The 26,544-nt window shown below is 39.0% G+C and overlaps 1 protein-coding gene across 16 annotated transcripts in view; it reads right to left on the minus strand.

Annotated features, from left to right (window-relative positions):
* ablim2 (actin binding LIM protein family, member 2) overlaps positions 1 to 26,544 on the minus strand; it is an 87,886-nt gene that overhangs the window by 16,863 nt on the left and 44,479 nt on the right. For 2 of the 16 annotated variants that reach the window (XM_013915959.1, XM_013915960.1), the window contains exons 4-17: positions 23,019 to 23,131; positions 22,647 to 22,773; positions 22,439 to 22,532; positions 16,928 to 17,015; positions 16,279 to 16,337; positions 15,255 to 15,308; positions 11,939 to 12,016; positions 11,676 to 11,819; positions 10,871 to 10,903; positions 10,022 to 10,139; positions 8,890 to 9,156; positions 8,192 to 8,263; positions 4,095 to 4,202; positions 2,447 to 2,500 (exon numbers count right to left, since the gene is read on the minus strand). In XM_013915959.1, the coding sequence (XP_013771413.1) occupies positions 2,447 to 2,500; positions 4,095 to 4,202; positions 8,192 to 8,263; positions 8,890 to 9,156; positions 10,022 to 10,139; positions 10,871 to 10,903; positions 11,676 to 11,819; positions 11,939 to 12,016; positions 15,255 to 15,308; positions 16,279 to 16,337; positions 16,928 to 17,015; positions 22,439 to 22,532; positions 22,647 to 22,773; positions 23,019 to 23,131 (1,409 nt within the window). The remainder of the gene's footprint in view (positions 1 to 2,446; positions 2,501 to 4,094; positions 4,203 to 8,191; positions 8,264 to 8,889; positions 9,157 to 10,021; positions 10,140 to 10,870; positions 10,904 to 11,675; positions 11,820 to 11,938; positions 12,017 to 15,254; positions 15,309 to 16,278; positions 16,338 to 16,927; positions 17,016 to 22,438; positions 22,533 to 22,646; positions 22,774 to 23,018; positions 23,132 to 26,544) is intronic. The other 14 variants (XM_005753186.2, XM_013915962.1, XM_005753184.2 and 11 more) reach the window with 14 other exon arrangements.

A 26,544-nucleotide genomic window follows, 5' to 3' on the forward strand; every position in this document is an offset into this window, starting at 1 on the left:
TGGTTCGATCCCAGGCTGCATCCTGGCTGCATGCCAAATATAGCTTGCCATCGCCAGTGTGTGAATGTGTGTGTGAATGGGTGAATGACTGAATGTAGTGTAAAGCGCTTTGGGTTCCTATGGACTAGAAAAGCGCTATACAAATGCAGGCCATTTACCATTTAAACAGATGAAAATTGATTTAGGAGCGACAGGACTCTTTGATTGATTTATTTTTTTGCTGTGTTTTACTTGCATCTATTTGAAAGAGTGAGTATAAACATAAAAAATTATTTTATTTTATATGTTGTAATATGCAGAAAATAGGTTTAAATGTTAAACTAATTTCTTCCAGTCAAAGACTGTTGATTATATTTTTTTCTTAATGCAATGTGCATAAAGTTAAAAGATTAAAACTAATAAAACAATTTTTAAAAATACATTTTTTTATTTGACTCCGTTATATATGATGGATTATGTAGAGAAAGTAGAATTGGACTGAAAGGTCTTTTGCTTTATTACCTATTCAGAGTGTTTATTTTTTTTTAAAGTAACTAAGTAAGTAAATAAGTAGTAAAGTAACTAATCACTTTTTTCAAGTAACTTGACCAACACTGTATTTAACATACTCTATCCTTTAGGTGCCAGTACCATCATTAAATGGGATAGTTCCCAAAAGCCTGCGGTAAATGATTTCGTTAACAGTGAACACAAGTCATAGAAGTTTTTAAGCAATTTTAGGCAAACATGTTAGCATATTCTGAAACGCTGGCTAACATAGAGAGGTACATTAAATACTTGTTTCTCCTTAAAGGAACAAAAAGTAACAGAATAATGGAGAAAGGCATTCAAACTATATAGAAACTAAACAGTGAATATCCAGAATAATAAATTATCCTAAATCATACATTTCATTTTTTGTTTGACATTTCAGCAGGAATTTTATCTGTTGTGTTGCAATGAAATGCAAACTGCACTGTTCATGACCAGAGATGGGCAGTAACGCGTTACTGTAATCTGATTACTTTTTTCAAGTAACGAGTAAAGTAAGGGATTACTATTGCAAAAACGGTAGTTAGATTACCGTTACTTTCCCGTAGGAACGCTGCGTTACTGCGTTACTAATTTTAGCAAGAATGTCTAACGACAGAGACGTAAGCGAGTGCGCTGTTAGTGACAACAGCTGTGTGCAGATCAACAATGGATCATATATCGAGTGCGGGAGAGAGTATGAGCGTGCAGCGTTTAAAGCGTGGAAGTACTGACCTTACTTTGAGTTTGATTCCATAAAAAGTGACAAAAACATTAGTGTCCATCGTGCGTGGGAAGAAAACTTCTTTTTACAGTGAAAAAAAAACCCCAAACTTCCAAGCAAGCACTGAGTGCGCAATGACGTAATGGGAAACTCACAGAGAAACTCGCGGATTCTTCCACTGACCGCTGCGGCACACCTGCACCAGGGTAAACCTCCGGCTACCCAACTCCTGCTTTACAGGTGAAAATAGAGCAACAGGACCACTGAGTCTTTGACTTTATTTATTTTCTGCTGTGTTTTACTTGCATCTATTTGAAAGACTGAGTGTAAACACAAAAAATATTTTATTTTATGTGCTGGAATATGCAGAAAATAGGTTTAAATGTTAAACTAATTTATTCAAGTCAGAGAATGTTGCATATAATTAAATTTTTGCTTGATGCATAAAGTTAAAAGATTAAAACTAATAAAACAAGTTTTAAAAAAGGAGACTTTTCAATTTGATTACATTTTGTATGATGGATTATGTAGAAAATGTAGAATTGGGCTGAAAGATCTATCGCTTTATCACCTCTTCAGGTTGTAAATCGTGTTTTTAAAAAGTAACTAAGTAACTAAGTAATTAATTACTTTTGAAAATAAGTAATCAGTAAAGTAACAGGATTACTTTTTTTGGGGAAGTAATCAGTAATTAGTTACTGATTACTTTTTTCAAGTAACTTGACCAACACTGTTCATGACACACTGCTTGGATTACAGGAATTCTCTGGGATCCACTGCAATATTCTGCATCTGTAAGCCTTTAAACTAAGAGATGTGTCATCCACACCTTTACACTGCAGAATATCCGATTGGGTTTTAGTAAAAGCAAGGCCATCTGCTCTCAGAGAAGGGTCACACTGTAGGTAGCATCATGTAACTCACACCTAAAATGTTTGATCAGAAACTTTGAGGTTTTTTTAAAATTATTATTATATTTTGTTGTTAAATTGCCATAGCATTGCCCACCATCCAATTGTTCAACAATCATGGATTCTGGGTGAAGTACACCAGTTCTATGCATGTAGATCCATAGAGCCTTCTAGACAAGCGCAGTTCTTAGAACATAAAGGAGGAGAACTGGAATGAATGACACGACTGACGGGCAGCATGCAACACATCGTGCAGAGACCAGACCAGATAAAGAAGCGTTAAGAACGAAGTGGACTGTACCATGCTGTTTGTAGATGGGGGGTTTTCTATAGATATTATCTTTGACCATAGTCTCTGAAGATGGGAACAGAGCAGAAGAAAGAAAATGGAAGAAGCCAACATGGGCAGGGTAGAGAAAGAAAGAGAAAATGGAGAAAAAGAAGCATGAGTTAGCAGTTATTGCGGGATGAGATATATTTAAGAAGCAAACGGGGGAACAGGAAAGCTGATTCAACACAAGTCATTTGTCATTTTCATTTTGGCACCTCAAATAAATCAGCAATTTTAAATTCATGCAACATATTCAAAACACATAAATTTATTGGGAATGGCGGGTCATTTGATGCAGAACAATTGAATGATACTGAAAGATTAAAATCAGCAGCCACACATAATCCTCTGGCATCAAAAAGTCCACTTGTATTAGCAGATTTGAGAAAATGTCAAATAAAATCATTAAAAAATGGCATCTAAATTAATAACATAAACATTAAACATAAGCCCAAAGTTGAAGGTTTGTTCAAGAATTGTTGCAAACACTGCAGTGCTCGATAAAGGACCTCTGCAGAATGATGAGGACTGTGTGTTATCCCCTAAAGCTGATCTAATCCATCTTAGTGTCAGTGAACCTGTCTAGGCCTCTGATGGAGATGCTTAGTAACGACTGTCACACATTAAGACACGGCAGAAACAGGACTCACAATAAAACAACAGATGCTGGTCATTTCTCTGGATTGTTTCAGTGCCTGTCAGCATTTGAAACAATATCCATATAAAAGCAATGACTGTGAAAGCCATGAAGTGGATAACTTGCTTCCAGCATGAGGGGTTTTTCCCCCCTTCTCCATGACTGACAGTATAATTGACAATGGGAATTATTTTTCCATTTCCCTCTTTGAGAAACAGCGAGGACAACACAGTTAAAATGTTACTGCTTTTCCAAATGTTGGGCTCTTGTGTCACTGCTGTTTGATTATTTCTGTGCAGTTATTCTGAAATTAGTAAACAGTAAGAACACTGTGAATTAAAGTCCAAGAGCCTAACAGAACATAAAGAAGTAATGTGCTAAAATAGTCTGCATGAAAAAACCATAATAATCCTGTGAAAATTATAATTAGTGTCTCTCTTATGAGTAAGAAGAATCTTGCCAATGTTACCAATTGCCTGGTCCTCAAAGCCTTCCGTCCAGGTAAAGACAAACTTTCCTCTGCTGTGATGGCATAGTTATTTACTGGTGGCATTCATCAAGCTGATTCGGGCCATTTAGAAGAACCCACTGGCTTAATAGAGACACTGATACTTGTTCAAATAATAATTGAGCTCTATGTCTTTGATCTTCTTAATAGTGTCAAAAGCTTTTCTGTGCAAATTACTGGAAAGAAATTGCATCAATTAATTTCATTTTATATAACTAAATAAATAAATAAATAAATGAATAAGACAAACTAGACACCCAAAGTGTGTGAATTCCACTGGCTGAGATTTTAACTTTGCTGCAGTTAATCTAACCTGCACCTAAGTTCACAACAGATTATTACAGCAAGTTTAGTTTAGTTTAGTTTGATCAGGATTCTATAATGGCTACAGTTAATGATGGCCTATTGTTTAAAGCGGTATGATGTGAAAATTGTAGGCTGAGCTGTGAGCTAAGCAGTCCTGTATGGCCTACCTGGTATGTGGAAATGCCGGGGAGCAGCCACGTATGTAGAAGTAGATGAGGGAGATTTGCCATCGGAATAGGTGGATAAGCTGGGGGTACTCCGACCGCTTTCACTACCTCCAAACGTGGAGGGCATTGAGTATGGAAGACAAAGGGGAAAGGTTTTGGGAAAGGAAGGGGAAAAAAAGGGAAGGGGGGTGGGGGGCAGAAAACAGTATTATGGTAAGGTTACTTATACAGCTCAGACATGCAGCTATTACTATAATACCTTATCCAGTGACTTGATAACCCAGCCATTTACAGTGTCTGTATTCATTATATCCTGAATAATCAAATTTTTGTGGGATGTTATTTGGGTCTTCTACCTGCTAAGTGATGAGATTTATAAATAATTCTTGCTAGCACTTTAATGTTAAATAATCTTACACTATGTTGTTCATCAGCCCAAATGAGATATTTTTAGATATTTACTGGGATTCCCAGGCACAGGAAGACACTTTCCTTTCAAAGTATCATTAAGAAGCTAAATGCAAAGTAGAGTTTCAGATGCTCATTTATCTTAGGCCACTTACATCTCAGCCTGTAGGATTCAGATTGGCATTTTCTATTACTCTTTTTTCAGTCTTACTGCCAGCTTTACGCTACATGTCAAATTTACCTCGCATAAAGACATTAATACAAAACGTTATTAATTCAAGAGTTTTCTTTAAAGTATGTCAACGTATGAGGCCAGTTAAAAGTACCAATTGTGGGATGTCCACAGAGTTCTTTACATGTCTGCCATGTCAGAATGTGACATGGCAGACATGTAAAGATGTCGTCTTAATGTGCGAGCCGCACATTAAGATAGAAAAGGCCTCTTGCAACTCTGCACAGGACAGCAGGAACTTGTTTTTAGTTTGTTTATTCCGTAGAAGTCATTATTGAAAACCAATCAAGCGATTTACTTGGAACATATAAAGCCGTCGGAGTTGTCAACCCTATGCTACTCTGTGGTTTCAGAAAGTCCTCCGAAATGTTTGGAAACAGCTGTTGAAAAGCTTCTACCACACATCTACTACAAATCTTTGTTTGAATTATAAGTGACCTTATTATTGTAGGGTCTTTACCTTATAATATAAATGTAAAAAAGACAATAAAAATCAGTATCATAGCACACCTGAAGGGCGGATGACCTCTCATCACGTAACATTTTCCATGTGCTAAGTGTAACAATGTGACATGAATTTTGCTGACTGCATGCATATGGGTGCTGCGTAACCAGGGCACACCCACTGTTACAACACAAGCAGGCTGGGTGATGGAGTCACTGACAACAGTGAAGCCAAAAGTAATAAACACTCTACATCCAGAGCTTTGAGGAAGAACTGAGACTGTGTCTCTGTGTGAGAGTGTTAGCTGACTGAACACACACACTCATCTCCCCTTAGACACAGAGGAATTATCGTCAGGGATCTGGATGCAAGTGGATGAGATCACTGTCACGCAAGTCTAAGTGGATCCCCTTCACACACTTAAACACACACATACACACAATAGTACTGTTAGTGCGGGTCTAAATGTAGGGCAGAACATCCATACAAACATCTGGAGCTAAGACACGAGGCTAAGAGAGTTTGGGAGGAGATGCATTACAGTTTATCTGAACAGATTACACAATGGCAAAGTCATTCATTAATCAAAAACCAATAACACAAAACAAGATATAAAAGATGGCTTGGGATCATTAACAAGGAATCTGGGGATTAAAACGAAAACATGCATTTTTCATCCTTACAAGGTTCTTTCCTAAATATCCTTCATCAGTGTCACTTCATTTCAAAACACTTTTTGCCCCATAGGGGCCAATCTGCAGAGCAAAACATCTGGATAACTTGAGTGCAGCTGACAGCAAGTCTTAATACTACAATAAAACATCATTAAAACACAAGTCTGTTGCATTCGTTGTACTCTGTACAATGACAATAAAGGCTATTCTATTCTATAAAGACAAACAGCAGTTCTAAGGCAACACTACGCTGCATGCCACTGCAACTGGAAACCAGATCCCAAATTACAGATCAGTCTGCTTGGTCTGTTTCATTTCTGTGTTACTCCTCTCTTTCATCTTCCCCATAAAAGAGTCCCCATCTCACCCTCTTCACCCCACTGTGAAAAAAACCCCCCATGGCCCAAGTGCTCGTGGTTTTCTGTGCAAAATGTGTCTCCACCTCTTAAATCACTCTACAAGTAATCTTCAAATTGCATTAAAAATTAAAACTACTAAGCAAATATTTGAGCTTAATAGTCCTTGTGCAGCCTTTTGAAGGAGTGGGCATTTGTGACCTTGCATGCCCTTCAGCCATCAGTAAACTAGGCTCTCTCTGATAGTGCTAAATGCTGAAACGACTGGAAAGGTCAAACTCATAATGCCATTTTACAAGAGTTTTCTCAAGCTTAAATTTATATAGTTCTAAAAAATTATTAGCAGCTTATCTAATTATCCATTTATTTACCCATTAAACAAATATGGATGTGCTCATAAAACTACGTTTAAAACAGCAGCCAAATGCAGCCCAAGGCATAAGCAGACAACACTGCTAACATGAGTTTTAATGTTCATATTATTGGGTGGAGCAGGTACAGTAGGGCAAAGCTGAAATGGTAAGTTAAGTGGTATATTAATATCAATTCATATATTATTATCTATTGTGGGTGATACATCTTTTGATACACGTGTATGATTGCCTGAAAGTGTCAGGGTGGGAATATCTCTAGACTCCACATTCACTGTGCACTAGTTTGTGTTTATGGTTTTATTGCTGAATCAACTGATTACTGGTGGTATTAAGCCAAGTGTTTTTTTAAAACCGTGTCATGGAACATTTTATTGGGTCCTGTTGCGGAAAAATTGACAACATCTGCAGATGCAATGATATGAAAAAGAAAGTTTTCACAGGGCCTGATGCAGTCCTGTGAAAAACTGAACACACACATGAGCACATGAGCACTTTATCACTATCTTGCATTATTAAGAAAAATGTTGTTCTGCTTCTCTTCACCACTGCTTCTCCTCATTGATGTTTGTGGGCATTTGTTCATGCACAGCTCTCTTAAGATATCTAACAGTTTGAGGTCTGGACTTTCACTGGGCCACTGCAACACCTTGGTTCTTTTCTTTTTCAGCCAATCTGTTGGGATCATTTTCCTGTTGCATGCTGTCCATTATGGCCAGCATCTCCACGTTGATCTCATCTGTCCAAACGATATTGTTCCGGAAGTCTTGTGGTTTGTTCACATGCAACTTTGCAAACCCAAGCCATGCTGGCCTGTTCTTTTTAGAACATCCTTCCAAACAAGCCATACTTGTTTAGTGTTTTCTTATTGTACTATTATGAACTTCAACATGTAACATGTTAAGCAAGACCTATAGAGTCTGTGATGTAGCTCCTGGTGTGTGCGCTCCTTCCACTCCCAGATTGTGGTATTGTGTTAACATATACCTGAATACTACTGAACAATAAACTCCCAGAGCTTTGAGTTTTGGACACACTTGCCAATGACCAACTATTCAAGTGTACGGCATTTGATTAGCAAGCACCAAGCTGCTACTTATCCTCTTAATCCTCTCTGACACAATGTAGATCTCTGACGTACACAATAGACTTTTCCAATGATTCTGTGTTAGGAATTTACCAAATCATCAAGTAAGAAAACCTACATTGTCTTCAAGATTTATATCAAATTCACGGTGATAAAGACTGTATTATGACAATGACAATCATTCAAGAAAAATAGCAGAGTAGATCTAAGATCAAAGCTAGGCAGAACAGACAAGTGCAAAGATGAAATCGCCCTTAACCATTCTCTAAAAGTTAATACCAGATGTATTAGGGTCACAAACAGGTCTACAAGGAGTTAAACCATGCACAACAATAACCACATTCACAGACACAAGTGAACAGGGCAAGCAGAATGAGAAAAAAGGAGCAGTCCTAAAAATATGCCTTGATGCATCCCATGAAACCTGTTAACACCACAATACCAGAACACAACATCACAAAACCTGCTATCCATTCCACTACAGGGAGAGGAAACACAGAGAACAGAACTGCTATTGTCTTTACCGTTAGGAGGAGGTAAACTGAGATGCAGGGATGTCCTAGGTTTAGGGTCAGGTAGGGGGTCCTGTTTGAACCCTGAGAGGTGAGGGAGATCAGGGGATGAAGGAAAGCGAGCTTGTTGAATAAGCCCCCGGGCAGGGGTTACATTATGCGAGGGAAATGTGAAAGGTATTGGTTTGTGATGTTGATTTCAGGGATGTGTGACACTGAAAACCGCATCAGTGGTTTCATGGCTTTAGTTCAAGAATCAGTGAGAATACAGAATGAAAATAAAGTTTCATGAGTGACCCAACATTTACAGCAGTTCACACCAGTATAGTCTATTCCCATTATGGCTCATAAGTCTATGGTAAATCCAGGTCCTCAAAGACACACAGTGAGAGTTTACAGCACACGGTTAAACTGTTGGTAAACCCATGCGAAGTCGGGTCATTGGTCACAGCACTCCATTCTGTAAGACCTTAGATCTTAGTCGAATACAGAGAGGACTGGTTTGCTGCTGAATCACCAGGTTTCCACGCTTCTTTTCGGGCATCTTGGAAACCAGCTTTTGGGACACGTTAAAGCCTCTTTTAAATATTTAAATATATAGATTTTTAGTTGGCTTTTATTTTTATTTTTCTCTTTTTAAAATTTTAGCAGGAATGATTCTAGCAAGTAGTCCATTGTCTGCATTGGACCATGTCTTTAGTCACTAATACCTCTAAAGTAAGGGATATAGTTGTGCTGCTGCAGCATAGCCAGGGTGGTGGGATTTAGGTGTAAAGACAAGCCTGCACTACCACCTGTTGGTGTAGGCGAGTACTTGCCACAACTACCACCACCACTGCTCCCTTCAGCCCCACCAGAATAGTACATGGGTGGGGAGGATGTGTTCCTGGCCCAGGTGGAGGGGTACTTAATGCCCCCCATGAGGGCTGGGGGTAAAGCTTGGCTGCTGTGTCTACCGGCAAGGTATATCTCTGGTCCTAGGTATCCAAGCAAATCACAGGAGAGTACAAAGCATAGGATAAACTTATTAGGATACGAAGTTTCTTTAAAGCCTTTAAATCTGTTTGGAAAAAGGGTAAGAAACCACAAAGTAATATATATATATATATATATATATATATATACACATATGTACATATACATATATACATATATATTACAGAACACAGAAGAAAACAGTTCCTAGGCTTCTCTTATCACTACCTGCAACTACGCTAAACATATGTAATGATTTGATGAAGAGCACACAGGTGGACGCTGGGGTGGTGGAGGGGTTCAAATAGCAAGCAGTGATGCTGTGCAGCAGCATTAACATGTAAGAAAGATGTGTAGCTTAAACAGACCACCAAGTTGGGAGAGTGTGTTTGGTCTATGACGAGAGTAAAGCATGTTACATGTATATGATACAGCACAGCTTGAGATGTTTGACTAAACTAGCTTGGAGGCTTTGATTTTCTAAATAATAAATAAATTTGGTATTTCTGTCAAGTTCTGTCAAGACTATCCCTGCAGTTTTAATGCACTTGTACTTTACTTGATAATGGTGCAAATGCAAGTTTTGTATTGGGACTTTACTTAATTCTGCAGTCGACCGAGTGAAAACAGTGGCACTCTGCAACTTTATTTTTATATAGTAACACAACCAAAAACAACCATTTATAAATTAAAAATAAAAAAGTAGTGCACTCAGTGAGCACCCTCTGTCCTATTATTAGTCTAGTGTGACTGAGCCATAAACTGTTGGATCTAATACAGGTTAAACCTGGACATAATTGGAAAGTAAGACCTTTCAGCTTTTCATAAGGCCACAGTGATGTATGGATTATGGGGTTTTGCTAATACCTGGTCGGCTGTAGTTCTGAGGGGAACGAGACGGGGTGTACCGCCCATAGCCCCCCAGGGAGCTGTTAGAGCTGGGGCTCGATGGCCTCCGTTGACGGGGTGATTTTTCCCCATCACCCTGAATACGCAAACACAGAAGATAAAAACAGAGTGAGTACATTCTATGCACTCAGTCCTTAATTTCAACATCAGAGAAAAAATTTCTAAAATATTAATAGTGAGGCAGCTGAGTTATGTTGCACAAGTCACACCAAGGAGCGAAGATAACATAACGTCAACATAACAGGAGTGAGGAGAAATGTGTGCGCTTATTGTTATGATTAAGAGCAGAACTCATTTCAAATATGTATCAACAAATGGAGCAAATGGTTTGGATGTTTTTCAAACTTTCAAAACAACATGCATGTTCTATTTTAAAAACAAGCTGATTACATATATTTTTATTGCTTATACTAATCCGCCAAGAACTGAAACTGAAAAACTGTGACTCTAAGAAAATGAATCCTGCACTACTGATATTAGCCTTTGGCAGGGAAACCAAAGAGCATGCTTTACTCCAGGCCTCAAGGACCAGTGTCCTGCAGCTTTTAGATGTGTCCTTCATCCAACACAGCTGATTTACCCCCTCAACACATAGTATAATGTTATCATATCTGCACATAATCCAACAATTAAAACACATCCCACAAACCATTTAAAACTGTCAATTACCCTAGAAAACTCTTATGTCCCAAATATGGCAAACAACTTGTTTGTGTCCACAAACACATACACTCACACACAAGCACACAAGAAGGCACTGATGAAGTATGATTTACATCCACATTGAGACACAGTGCATCACATTACCTCAGTAGGAGTAGGAGAAAGCAGCTGGGGAGACTGCAAATGAAAATGGGGAAAGAGCCAATGATTAGGAAAAACTCATATGTGAGAATATATGAGTTAACCAACCAGCAATGAGAGTGGGAGTGAGCAATGATGTCCAAATGCAAGGACATTGCTGATGAGTGAATGAGGAAGTTTACAGTTCGGCTTATAAGGTCAGGGCTGTGAAGCTGTGGCTGAACTGCAGTGTGGCATTAATGAATGACTTCACTGCGATGATGGAGGATGAGGAAGGTGAAGAATAAAACGAAAAGACAGGGAAGAAGCGACACAAGGATTGTTTCTCGCTCAAATTGCATTCATTCACTGGAGTGAGACAGAAAGAAACCTGTGAACAAATCAGTTCTTTAGAGATAAAAGGATGATTGGACGTATTAAATCGTTAGAAAAAAAGACACATTCCTCTGGTTTTCAGTTTAAGTCTGGATATATGCTGCATACATTCAAATTCACCTTAACAAACAATATCAGGACAGAAACACTTGCTCCATATCGCCCATATTTGGCTAGTCTCTGGCTGACACTCATTAACAGTTAAGCAGGTAAGAATGTGTGTAGTGAATTCCGTTTACTCTTGTTACTGTACCAAAGTTATGTTTACTTGCTTTCTGAGCCATTTAAAACCCCTTTAGTTACAATTTTACTGAAACTTAAATTTGTTTTATAGAAGTATTGTTCTACTCTCATAACGGAGTCATGACAAACCATAAGAATTACTAGTGAAAAACTTCATCACAGCAGCGAATGAAAATGGAGTCGGAGTTACCTCTCCATAGTGCCTCTCGTCAGATGGGTAGCTGACATAGGGAGAGTAAGACAACATGTCAGGCCTATCTATGTTATAGATGGCCTTGGTCTTTGGAAGGGCTGCCAGGTCCTTGTAGTCCAGCATTTCCTCTCCTAGCTTGGCCTGGCAGCAGACAGGAGACAGATTTAGTTTTTATTTGCATACTGACACTTGGAGGAGCACAGAGGTACAAAAGTCATCTGTTGCTCCCTTAAGGGTGAATAGAGGTGATGCAGTCTTACATAGATGACTCTGCTGGGAGAGCCCGAGGCGCTGGATGCCGGGACTGAGGTGATGCTCTCTGATGAAGTCCGGGTCACCTGGAACACACACACACAGCAGTTTTAAACACACTGAATTATGACAGGTTAAGAAAGGTGGCATTCATGTAATTACTGCCATCCATTCAACCTCGTGCGTAGTAAGATATTATTAGAGATGGCACGATGCCACTTTTTTATGTCCGATACCGATATCATGAATTGGGATATCTGCCGATACTGATATGAATCCGATATAGTGTGTTTTTAATCAATAAAACAGTTTTTTAATATCTTGCTGCATTTTGTATAAGTTCATACTCAAGTTTAAATAAAAACAAACACTAAAGCTATTCTGTTATACCTGTATGCAAAAAATACACTGCACCCAAAGTATTTCATAGTTCAGCTACACTGATCAATCTAATAAACTTAAACCTGCTCCATCCTCCCTATTCTGGTATTTTAAAGAGTAAGCAACCTAACTAATAGGGTTCTAACCCCCCCCCCCAAAAAAAAAAATAGGGAACCACCCCCCACCCTCCACCTCATGATGCTTAATTGACGTAATCAACTTAAATTTGATGCAGTGTGAAAAAAATGCACAGAAATCAATTATTTTTGAAGAATAATTAAATAGATTCAACATATTTCTATGTACTATAGCTTACTAGGGTATATATATTAGACTTAATAGTTACTATATACAGTAATGGACTTCTATACATTTTACATCAGATTAAATCTTTGGGTGTAAGATTCGGATAATTATTTATTAAAAGCTAGACATTTTAAATGAGAATAAGAAAGAAAAGAATGTCTTTGCCCCCTTTTCCCTGTTCATGCCCTATCGGCCCCCCTGGCTAAACTTTGCTAGATCCGCCCCTGCACAGTTACCAGCCGTCAGCTACGTAGAAAAGGATCCTCGAGTAGAAAGTAACAATAAATAAATTCTAACAACAGCTTATCAAGCTTAAACGTGCTGCTGTTGTTCAGCCGCTGGTTTCCTCTTTCTGGTGAGAAGCACACAAACAAGAGAGACGGACTCGCGACAGAAAAGCCGATCAGCTGATCATTAATCAGTTTCATGATTGAAGTAGCAGCAGGAGAGGGAGGGAGAGAAGAGGCAGTCGCTCCATATATCGTTGTTAAGCTTAACGCTGGAATTCCTTAGAAACATTCAGAGATGAACTTACACATTTGCTTTACTTCTCTCTGGGATAACTTCCTCGGAGATGAAATGCCGGATTGTTAGCGAGGCTACAAAAACACACAGCTGCTCTATCACGTGACGCACACTGCTGCCACGTGCTACGGTTATGAGCAGAGTTACGCCATGTCGCAAGTTTTGTGAGGTGCTTTTTTGATATTTAATGGATCGGATTACATTTTTTATTTCTCTCCGATATCCGATCCAGTAATTTACGTCAGTATCAGACCGATACCCATATGTATACGTATATCATATACATTTTTTTATTATTCAAAGCTGCCCTTTCTTTTCTTTAGGGTAGTAATGTAACAACACAGAAAATCCTATAAACGTCTTATCCTGAATGGCTGCTTCAACTGCTGCACGTTTTTTCATCATTATTGATAAAAAATAGTAAAAACAATCGTCTTCCCAGAGAAGTGTCCTCAAACTCAAACCCCAAAAGTTTTGCATTTACAGTGAAATAAGTCAAGCTAGACCACAGTCGTATCACAGTCATTTTTTAAAAGTACAGCTTTAAACCTTAACATTGTAATAATAAAAAACAGAATTAAAGTCAAAGTCCAATTATATGTCAACTCGCCCATCCATCCAGATCACCTCTCTACAAAAACTGTGCTCCTTTAAGGTTAGAGTTATGCCCAGCTGTGGACATGGACAAGCAGAAAACAGGGATTACTAGTCATTCCTGTTATACTTTTCTCAAGTCTTCTTTAAATCCATCCAACAGCCAATCCGATCCAAGATAAGACTACTCTCCAAGAGAAACCATAACATCTGTAGAATTACATCATGTTAGTCCTGCTTTGTGCCCGTCATAATTTCCATGACCACTAGGGGACACTGTCGTGTCATTATACCGTTGACTAACTGTTACTCTTCAAGTTGCTTGTAATTTGTAAACAGATGGAAATAAGCTCCTCCTTAAACTACCTTTGGGGAACATTTTGTTCGTTTGTTTGATGTACATGGCGTTTACCGTATTGCTGCATTATTGTTCATGCCTTAACAGTCCCAATGGCTTTATATAAATATTGCAAACACTCAAACTTAAAAAACACACTTGAAAGTATAACTGAAAAGATAGTGTTAGACACAACATCTAGAAGATGGCAACAAGAGGGAACTAAACCATGGAGAAGGACGACAGTAATGTTAACCCAATGCTGAATATTTAGCAGACAAATGGTGAACTGTAATTCTCCAACACTGTTTTCATGACAATCAACCTGGTTAAGCCGTATCATACATGAGTGTACGTAAATTGTAACAGTTAGCGTTGATGTTATGATCACACTTCAGACTCAGCCGGTTAGCCTAGCTTAGCATAAAAACTCAAAGCAGGAGTAAAAAGTAAAAAGTTCAAAAATATGCTAAGTATCACTTCTAAAGGTTCTATCAATTTTATTTATATAAAAAGACAGTTTGAGGTGAGTTTGCTAGAGAATCTAAATCTTCTCATCTCCCTTTTTAATTCCACTTCTGCATAACTACATTTTTCTATTATTACAGGGGCATTTAGTTTAACACAAACAATACAAGAACACATTTTAATTCCTCAAAAATTCAAACAGCAAATACCTACTTAACACAGAGAGCGCAGTGCCTGTATTAGTGAAGCTGTACTGGGATCAGTACCGATGATGTTTAAGTCACAAGTTGAATGAGAGAGAGTGAACTTTCCATCATACGGCAAATTAAATATTTGGAGAATCGTAACAGTTGTGTTTGATATTTTTAGCACGCTGAAACAAGACAGAAGCATCCACTCTGTCTGGCCAAGCTGTGTGAGTGTTGCCCTCTATGGATGGCAACACTCACACTGCCACATCAATCCTAATCATAACTGCCCAGGGGACCATTCTGGGTACATGCGCAGACAGATCCTCAGCTTCTTTAGTCACATATGTCAGCTCTGCATAGCACCAGAGTAAGTAACACATGTAACTTTAACACTTTGTGTTGCTGTGACTGCTTCTCAGCATGAAGAAAACGCAGCACTAAGTTGTGAGTTCTAAACAACCCATGCAGCAGATGGTTGTGAGGCGAGGGGAACTGAGTGGGGTTTTGGTTGCGGGGACGTACAGGAGCACCGACCTGCTGCTCGAGGCCGTCACTGAGCTGTATCCGGACCTGCTTCTGGGAAGGAGAGGGGTGACGATGAGGAATGAGGAAGGGAGATGGAGGAAGGGCAGACAATGGCTGATGCAATGCTCAAACCAGAACCTTTTTTTTTTAAACTGACTCAATTACATTTTTCTTTATTTAACTTCAGCTTCACACAGTTTTCTTTTGATGGTGATTCTTGTTATGCATTGTTGTTGGTGACATTTTTGTTTCTGTTATTACTCTATAGTCTGTATAAAATGTTGTACCACTTTAATGACTGAAAGGGACCAGCAACAACAAAAGGAATGACATGAAAATATTCATAGGAATGTTCTTACTGGTGAACATTTTTATTTACAATGAAACAAATTATGAAATGTTCAAGTTTAGAAAGCTAAATGAAAAACTGCCAGATGAGTTGCAAAAATGTTCTAAATTATTATTGTTGTTGTTTTTTATTTCAGTAACTATTGCAGTGGACGCTGGGATGTGTTGGTATCTCTACTTTAGGTATTCGGTCTATTTAGGGGAAAAAAGCAAACTTTAAAAACAAAAAAGAACTTTTTAACAAATATTTGTAATAAAGATTGAACTGTGAACTTGTGGGGATTAAAAAAAAGGCAAAAAGCTCCTGAAACTGCAGTTCAGAAGTTCATGTTAAGAAACCTCAGTGACTGTCTAACACAGACCCAAATTTTTCTCCTGCTCACTATTTCATGTACACAAGAAGGTTGGAGACCTCCATTATAATTTCCTGCGACTATGAAAAATTCAGTTTTTGAAACTGTTTTTTGGGCTCATTGTGATATTCCACTTTCTGTATTAAAAGCAGCTAAACTCATCCACTGACTGTGCTATATTCAGAGGTTTTTCAAACTCTTCCTTTTTAACTTCTGAGGAATTCATGACAAGGGAATATCAGAGCTTTATCTCTTCTGTCAGATATTTACACACATATATATATATATATATATCTGTCAGGACTGCCTTTACCACCCACCTTACTCTTCTCCTCCTGCTTGGCTGCTTGTCTGCATGGAGGATGCCAGATAGACGATCCTGAAGACACAGAGACAAACAGCACCATTTGCACTTTCATGTTGTTGAAAGTGGGTCAAATATTACAAAAATGGTTTAGTTTAATGAACTATTTGATTGATTTAAATCATACAGTATGTCACGACTATAAAATGCCCTGATGAGTCACAGCAGGACTTTGCATGAGAACAGCCAGATCCATGGTGGCTGCAGGCTAAAACCTTCATAAACTGGAGTGACATGTTTTATGCTTTTTAAATCAGAAATAATTGAATTAATTTACTGTCTGCCTTGTGTTAATCACAGCAGCAGCTGACAGAATCTCTGTTACTAAACTAATGTGACTCAAGCACACATGTGCCTGATTTATTCACCAACACATATTGGGTTTATGAAACAGAGTAAAAGAGAAAAGAGAACGTGGTGAACCAAAAAGTGATGTTGCGACTAGAAAATTAGCTCTTATTGCCTAAGAATAGAAAGTAATGTGCTTTAGTCTAATAATAGATCATGGGTTTTAGCACTGGATCCTCTGTGGTTAGGCAGGAAAAACTACACTGCCTATCCTGACAGGTAGGAGCTATAATAAGAGATATGAAGGCTGCTTCTACCTTGCAGGTACATTTCCTCTCCCTCTGCAAACATCTGCTCACACCGGACACAGCGTGCACATGTGGGGTGGTAATGCTTCTCGCCAGCCTGTTGAAGAATGAAAACACATTAGCACACTGCAGCAGTTACAATTTATAATGTCTCCTAAGAAATGCAGACCAAAAAGACACCTTCTAACAAAGCAGACGAGGAATCAATGCATTGCTTTCAGATGGCAACCAGTATGCTTTCAAGCCTGCAGTTTAAATGTTCTTTTCATTCAATGAACGATGTGATTTATTCCCTATGCCTAACACATTCATTGAAAGACCTCTGTGTTAGCATCTATGTTTATATACATAAGCTCTCTTACAAAATGCATAATTACCTCATTATAAATTAGTTGCAAAATGAACATTGAGTTTCAGGAGTGTTGCTGAGCTAAAGCTAAATGAGGGACAAAGGGAAACTGCTTCTGCTAAACTACGAAAATTAGGTTGTTTTATCATTTAGCCACAAGGTGGAGACATTGCCATTCAGACAGAGCACTGCAGGAGTAACACATAAAGTCCTTTTGACAAAAAGGATTTAAAATACATTCATGACATTCAGCTTAATCCTGTATTTATACAAATTCACCCAATACGTTTTCTCCATAAGCACTGTGTATGATGGCCTGTGTGTTAAGCATGGAGCTCCTTGTGTGTTTAGTATGGAGGCAACATGTTATCTCCAGAGCTTGTCAGAATCCACAAAGCGGTGTGATGGGAGGGAGTTGTCACAGTGAGGATGAATGAGTCTGTGATATTGATTTTGAGGCATAGTGTGGATTGTTTCTTGACTTGTGAAACTGCTAGTCTATATGTGACCTGGTCAAGTGTTGGGGACAGTCTGGGTTCATTTTTGGCTGTGGAAGCTGATTTGACTGACGCTGACACTGTGTGCATTGAATCGTTTGGGTAAGTTGTCTGCTTTCTACTTCCATCCCTAAGAGCAAATATTACATTTGGTCAGTGGCTTCCTCAGCAGGAACTCAGAGGGAGTTTTCCTTTTCTTAACAGATTTTTCAAGCTGTTTCGTGGATTCAAACTAGCAAACCTTAAAAAGCATCCCATTCTCTTAAGTTTCACAGTCTTTTGGGTGATTTTCTTAATACCAGATCCTTATTCGGTCTTTTTTTCATGGCAACAAAAACCACCATTACTGAAAGTGAGCAGAATTGTCTCATTCTTGGCAGTTTTTCTTGTCCTAAAACACGTGTGATTTATGGACTCAGTAATAAACAAAACAAGGTGGAGGTTTATTGCAATTGAGTCATTCTTTTGCTCTCCATGCAAAGAGATTTCATCTTGCTGTAACAGCAGTTTGATTACGTACAACACCTCTGAGGCTCCTCCACTTTGCTGCGTCATTCTAATAGGGTAGGATACCAGAAAACAGGATGTCAACATCATATTTCTTGGCTAACACCCTGCTTAATGCTTGTCTCAACCAAATGGACAGCAGATGGAAAGAGGAGGCAACCAGGCACAGAAATGTACTTAAAAAAAGCAAGAAGACTCCAAGTCTAGGTGTTACTGACAGAAAAACAAAAGGCCCTCTGTTTAAAAACTGACAGACGGTGCAGATGCTATGCCAGAAGTTCATATTTGAACTGAAACTGAGAGAAAAGAGGAAGCTGACATAGGAACTCAAAGAACTAAGAAGATAAAAGGCTGGAACAGGATTGAAATTCAAACATGGAAAGTATGAGAGAGGCGGAAAGGAGATAGAACTGCTATCAAATCCTTCCTTTCTCAGCACAGGGAGGATAATGATCTTATTCAGGATCCTGCAGGACTGGCATATCAAGGAAGAAGAGGGGGGCTCAGGAATGGTTTGGAGGGAAGTTGAGACTGAAAGAGCCTAATTTGATTTTTACTTAGGAATGAGGCTGTAGCTGGTCAGCCAGGGTTGAAGTTTGTGGCTGAATCTCATGCAGAGTATGGCTTTAGATAATGGGAGAGCTGCTTTTTATATCTTTGCTACCTACAGTCCATATGTTTTCTCAAAATTATCCTACCTCTAATGCTCTCTCCATTTGCTCATCTCGCAATTCCAGGAACCAGTCAGGTGAGGAATGTGATTCATTTAGAAGGCTGGAATAAATTTGTGGCAGTATGAACACACAGACACACAAACATGGTCTATGGTCTGCAGTCCAGTTGATTGCACATACATCAAGCTCTGTGTTGCATCACAGGTTATTAGAACACAACAGCAATGGGATCTATATGCAGCTCATGATTTTACAGCTCAAAATACTGTAAGAGACAAAAGTACTGGCACGAATGCTGCGTCATCTGATACTGAAATCAAAAGTTTACCTCAGAATATATTCAACTTTAAAGTAAATGGACTGACATCCCAGTCTTACCGACCACTCAAAGTGCTTTAGAATACGAGCACTTCTCATCTACTCATTCATTCAAATACAGAACCTTATTAAAAAGTGACATTCATATCTCCACTGCACCACAAAGTGATCTTGAACACTGAAACCAAATGGTTAAAAAATACTGAAGCCTTGTTTCTGATGTTGAAGGTGTTTCAAACTAACACTGAACTTAATAGTCAGTATGAACAGTGACAGAAATAAAAAAGCCAATGAAGCAAATTAGGCAATGATCAGTAGCACAGATGCTTAAGCAGAAATACTTAATCTCATCAGGTATAGTTTGGGTGTTACATATTGTTTTCCCTCAGCTCAGTAAGTTTAAACCTTTCAATAATGTTTGTGTAGGTTCTTAATCATCCAGGTCATGGCAAGTGCTTAAGTCAAATGAGCTGAACTACCTTGGGCTGCTCATCCAAAATGTTTCTTCATTTCATGTCCTTTCATATTCCTGCATCGGCTAAAGATGCAGAATACAAGACAATATGTCTGCCATCCTGGTTACATATGTTTCAAGTGCTTGACTCAAAGGCATCTAGACTTCTTTTAGGTTCTTGGTTCTTCTTCATCTTTTTGTTTTACTATTCCCAGTATTTCCAGTTACACATCACAGTGTCTACTCTCACTGTTTCACTGACAAAGTGACTGACTAACATCTTGGATGAGAAATAAATGCCGTGACACAAGGAACACCGGGCAACAATAAACATAGCTTCAATTCCATTGCTGCTATCTGCAGTTACTGACTCAGTGCAGTATGACCTCTGTGTGCTCTTTGATCTCAACCAAATGTCACGGCATTTTGAAAGAACAGTCTTTCAGTTACTATTTCAAAGTGCAGCCTTGCACAGCTAGCACGAGACAGCATCATCATTCAACCCTGAATGTTGATGATAAGGCAGTAATAGCCCAGCTAACTATTAGCTAGCTGAAGTTGTCTTTCTATGGTAGATCCTATGGACATTTATAACTTTATTTGCAATTCCACCTCATGCTGCTAACTCTAGCAAAGGTGTTAAAATAAGGATCACAAATGCCATTGTTCTGTCCCACATATCTGATGACACACTTTAAAACATGCACTGCGTCATCACGCTCACCGATGAAGATGAACCAATGGTTTCAGTCAAAGAAAGTGATCATTTGAGGACACTGAGGTGAGAGGCAGGTGACAGTGTGCAATCTGTGCTATAGCTCCATTTCTAAAACATGAGACTCAGTCAGACTGCACTGAATATTCAACAACAGAGCAGATCCTGGCTGCGTGATTCTCTGCCACTATTCTTTTATTTGTTATTGCCGTGTTCCTTCTTCCAGAATGGGGATCATTCCTTCAGCACTTATCAACGCACGCACCGTCTGCATCTGCTGTTGCAATGTCATTAACTTGTGTTACATCATATCACCCCGGAGATTCAACTCCCTGTAGTTTTCATGCAACAATCAGAAGTCTAAGCTTTGGCAAACATTTTATTCTGATATGGGTGTTTGTTTTTGCTGGAGTTATGAAGCTTGTTATGGAACCACAAAAGCAGCACTTCACTTTAGACTACGTGCAGATCAACCTGGATATTAAGAATATGTTTCCTGGAAAGAGACGCACCCTTAACAACTATATGCTCAGTAAATTGTATGCTCAGTAAACACCAGCAATTACAAGAAAACTAACACACAAAATACCTTTGGCTGTTTTAAGGTATGTGGTGTTACTGTAAACCCCCATGACAAGAGGTAATGTATTTGCATTTGCAAATATGATGAATTTTTAATGGTCTCTTTGGGGAAATGAGGTCAGTCCTGGAATCAGTTAAGTGGAAATATGAGCATGAGAAACATGTAAAATGCAACTCGCTGTGTTTTTCTGTAGCCTCTTTCTCTGTCTCCGATCACATACTTACCCACTCTGTTTTAAGCTTATAGGGCGTCGATGGACTGCTGGGGGTTTCTCTCTTTTATATTATAAAACGCACAATAAAGCATCATGAGGCAACTGTTGTTTAAATAAAAGTGAACTGAAATGCACTGAATTCTGCGGGTAAATGAGCTTCCTCCAAAGGGTGACTGGCCTCTCCCTATGAGGAGTTCAGCCATTTGGGAGGGGCTCAGAGTAGAGCCGCTGCTTGATCTGCCTCCTCACCTCAACTGGCTCAGTTGAGGTGAGGAGGCAGATCAAGGACACACTGGAGAGATAATATCTCTTGGCTGGCCTGGGAACGCCTTGGTGTTCCCCCAGACAAGCTGGAGGAAGTGGCCGGGAAGAGGGAGGATGCTGCCCCTGCGACCTGGCCTCGGATAAGCGGAAGAAGATGGATGGATGAATGAGTTAAACTGATCTGAATTGAAAACCAGTCTAAGTAAGCCATTTAATGATGACTTTCTATTAATAATTCTTTAGCTTGTGTACAGGTTCACTGTCTCATACTGAACTTTATCTTAAATATGTGCCCTATGACAGAACTACCCAACAGAAACATCACTACAACGACCTGCAGAATCATATCCTGCAGTTCACACTGGCATACAAACACTGATATCACTCATTTAGATGGCAGTTGTGATTAAGTTGTACTGTCAACTAGAAGCCTCTTGCACTAAGTATAATGTCAACAGTGTAATCTAATAATGCAGCTCTTGGAAGGAACAAGCTTATTTAATAAATTAATTGTCGGGTCACTGAGAATTAGACAAGAAGCGTTTGAACAAAGTAGGAAAAAATACTGCAAGCAATCTGATTTTAAAAAATGAAGGTTATCAGCACATCAGTGCTGTATGGTTGGCCAAGAGAAGGAATGGCCAAGTCTGAGGTTTAACTTCCTATAGCTGTCCTAGAAATACCACCTTACTGATGATTTAACTACTGTGTAAACCAAACACTGAATAAACTGAACCAACATTCTTGGATTAAGTGGGATTATCGATTCAGATTGTTCAGTGTTTTCAACAGTTATTCCTTTTGTGCATTTATATTTACTGTAATTCCATTATTCTTCTCCCCGTGCATGTTCATATAGAGTAGACAACAAGTAAGTTGAACCACATGCTACATGCTAACAGCTAAAAAAGGTTTTGTTCTTAATGGAAGCCAGCAGTGCTGTACCTCAAGGACTTTCCCTGTAATGTACTTCTTACAGCTCTCACACTGGATGCCAAACATGGCGTGGTAGTCCATTTCACAGTAGGGGATCCCGTCCCTGTAAGAATGACACAAGACAAACAAGCAGGTCAGAGATCTGCATCTAGATTAAATCTAAATAACAGCATTAATGAAGTATTATGATAATGAAAGTATATTCAGCCAGACGTACTTGCTGATGTACTCGGCATTGAGCACCTTGTTGCAGACTTTACACTTGAAGCAGCCCAGGTGCCAGTGCTTGTCCAGTGCCACGAGTGACTGTTCATTCTTAAATTCCTTTCCACAGCCGCAGCAGTCTGTACAGAGAACAAAATAACAAAGACTAGGTCAAATTCAAACACTAGAGTTTGCTTTCTTTTAGTGGAAAAGTTCTTTGATTTAACTGAGTTGAAGGGCAAAAGAAACTTTGGACATTTTGTTTTCTATGAGGAAAACACAATTTAGGAAAGTGCCAATTTAAGTGAAGGAACAAACAATCCGAAGTTTACTTATGGCATGAGTTATGCTTTCAAACAGGCAAACAGAGGAGAAAAGCACTGACTGTGGACAGCCTGTATGGGTGCAGGGCTGTTGGCGGGAAGAGGCTGGGTACACTTTTGGCAGATACACTCTTTCCCATTAAATGTCACTCGGTCACCGGCTGGAAATGGCTGTCTACAAACAAAGAGAAAAACAGTAGATGATCAGAGGGGTTTGACAGATACATTACAGTTTGTTCTACTCTGAAATGAAATTTGGTCCATCAGGGTGCATAAAAGGCTCCTCAGAAGGCCCTACAGACCAATCAGTAATATCCTCCAACCCCTGAAAGTATTTTTATGCTGATGACTTTCACCTGTAAGGAGGATCTGTCATCATATCTTTCACAAGAAATGCCAGAGAGCGCTCTAGAAAGTTAGAAATGCTGAGGTCATAAGCCCAAGCTCTAAGCCTACTACTCAAAATATGTAACTAATTATTGTTACATGTTCTGATATAACTTAATGTATTTATTTACTCTTCTCTGCTATTATGACTAAATGCAATCCCCTGAAGACTGATGTAAAACTGGTTTAATAGCCGTTAAAAGGAAAACCTAAATCTTTCAAAAGAATTGTTTATATATTAAGCTTGTCAGCTGTTGTTGGATATTTTTATTGGTTATTTACATCAGGTTCAGTCGTTAACGCATATATTTAGAGACTTGAGACTTAAGTCTCTAAAAACCTGCTGTATTTTCTTTGCCACTATTTACTTAAACAGGTTCTGCCTGACACAGTGGAGATCCTCAAATCCCAGTCATCATGCAGTAATCCAAGGGAATTTAAGAACAAATGAGAAACAAAATAATTGCGATCTCTCAGGCTGGAAAAGGTTATAAAGCCATTTCTAAAGCTGTGGGACTCCATTATCTACAAATGGCGAAAACATGGAACAATGGTGAACGTTCCCAGGAGTGCAGTGACGAAGTCCTCATCCAAAAGGACGCGACCCCAGAACAACATCCAAAGAACTGCAGGCCTCACTTTCCTCAGTTAAGGTCAGTGTTCATGACTCCACCATAGCAAAGAGACTGGGCAAAAATGGCTCCAAGACGAAAACCACTGCTGAGCAAAAGGAACCTAAAAGCTCGTCGCAGTTTTGCCAGAAAGCATCTCGATGAGCCCCAAGACTTTTGGGAAAATACTCAAATGACGAGACAAAAGTTAAACTTTTTGGAAAGTGTGTGTCCCATTACATCTGGTGTAAAAGTAACAGCATTTCAGGAAAGGAACATCATTCCAACAGTAAAATATGGTGCTAGTAGTGTGATGGTCTGGCAGCTGTTTTGCTGCCTCAGGACCTGAAAGACTTGTTGTGATAAATGGAACCATGAATTCATGAATTTTAGACCTCTCTGCATTTAATCACACTTGTTATTAATCTCTGTCTCTCTTCCACAGCATGTCTTTTGTTCTGTCTTCCTTCTCTCACCCCAACCGGTCGCAGCATATTGGCCCCGCCCCTCCCTGAGCCTGGTTCTGCCGGAGGTTTCTTCCTGTTAAAAGGGAGTTTTTCCTTCTCACTGTCGCCAAAGTGCTCGTCCATATGGGCTGATATGACTGTTGGCTTTTTTTCTGTATGTATTATTGTAGGGACTATCTTGCAATATAAAGCACTTTGAGGTGCATGTTGTTGTGATTTGGTGCTGCATAAATAGAATTAAATTAAATTCTGCTTTCTACCTAAACATCCTGAAGGAGAATGACAGGATATCTGTTCATGACCTTAAGCTGAAGTGTACTTGGGTTCTTTTTAGGAGATGTCTTTGTTTTGACATCTCATGTTCAAATCTTTAAATTTCTACTTTTTCTTGTTTGTAATATCTAGTAGGAAATGAAAGAGGTGCAACACGGACACTGGCTTCACTTACAAGCCAAAGACAAATGCCATTATACAGCTAAAGAGTTATTGCAATGACAATGAAACAATGTTAATGTCTGCTGGCTGTTTGTGCAGTCTGCTTCACAAACAGCTGCCGTCATCGAGTCAAATGCAGAGGGAATGATGGATCCTTGGCAGAGCTGGGCTCTGACTTGCTGCCACGTGCAGCTTCCTACAGCTCTGAAATGTGATATTAGGAGCTGCTGTCACACTGACACAGCCAGCTACTGAGGGAGGAAGACATCCTGGCACACTGTGAATGGCTGAGATTAAAGATGACTCATGCATAAATAGACAAAAAGTTATGTCTTCAAACCTTACATTGTGAGTTTTTGTAAGTCTTGCTTACAGTTTAATTCTTGGTATTAGGTTGATGGAAGCATAAAATCTGAAACCCATCAACCCATTTTCCCTCATTGCTATTGGTTTATTACTGCATTAATGTCATCATATTACCATGTTTATGTTAAAATATTACACAAATATCATTTTATCATTTTATTGGTAGCAGGTTACTGTCTAAAATACACTATTTTAGTGACACTAAATGGTTTTGACTCATATGTAATTTTAACTGCCATTCATCCACACCAGCAATGCTTTTTTTCACTCATCATTATATGTTTGAACAGGAGAGTAGCATTTTGTGATTTTTATTTAAAGATGCAAAGACTACCTGCTTACAATACCAGGCTGCAGGACATTATTTTAACATTAGCTGCACCTCCTGTTCACACTCACCTTGGAAAAACTCCAATATAAACACTTAGCTGCCCACATTAAACTTTTAAACCGTTGCATGTGGAGAGACACAGACACATAAAGAAAATCCAGACAGCAAAATGAAAAACAGCTCGATTACTAAATAACTGATGATTGACACAGCCTTTCACTGTGACATACATACGAAAAATATACTAATCACAATATGATGTCTCATTTCACGCAGCACTTGTCCTATTAGCCTCATTTTTATATTGCTCACAAAAGGCCCGTGTGATTTACTATCACAAAGGCACCATTTGTTGTAAGGGAACTCCAAATACCACACTGGAACATTCTGATCTCAGGTTCAGCAACGGGATGACCAAAGTATGATAGGATGAACACACACACACACACACAGAAAACCCACCCCCAGCTCAAAAGACACTTTACACTAGCTGTGGGAATGGGCAAAGTGGCTGCACTGACTGACCACACACTTAAAATTCCTGCCTGCGAGAGGCTTCCATTACCTTTCAGGGCCTGGAAAACAACACTCTCACACAGACACACTATACAGGAGACGCATGCACGTAGATTGAAAAAGGTGAGTGCAACTGTTTGGTGTGCAGTGACACGTGTGTCCTATATTTATACATGTATGTCTATTATAGCTTTATGTGCTTGTAAATGACACCAAGAGAGATGTGCGAAACATATTTATGAGATGTCTCCATCTGTAAAGATCGATTTTGAGTTCTCTTTATAATGGGAGAGTGGAATTCTGAAACACAATATTTCTCCAGTAAATAAGATTTAAAAGTAGTTGACCTGTGGGTACGGTGGATTTGTAGGGCTAAACATTTATTTATTTTTTATTAGTCCTTTATTTATCCAGGTACAAAAAAAAAACTCATTGAGATTAAAAATCTCATTTCCAAGAGAGACCTGGCATCATG

This window comes from Pundamilia nyererei, unplaced genomic scaffold, assembly GCF_000239375.1.
Source record: "Pundamilia nyererei isolate P.nyererei 1_Seehausen unplaced genomic scaffold, PunNye1.0 scaffold00411, whole genome shotgun sequence".
Classification (NCBI taxonomy): domain Eukaryota; kingdom Metazoa; phylum Chordata; class Actinopteri; order Cichliformes; family Cichlidae; genus Pundamilia; species Pundamilia nyererei.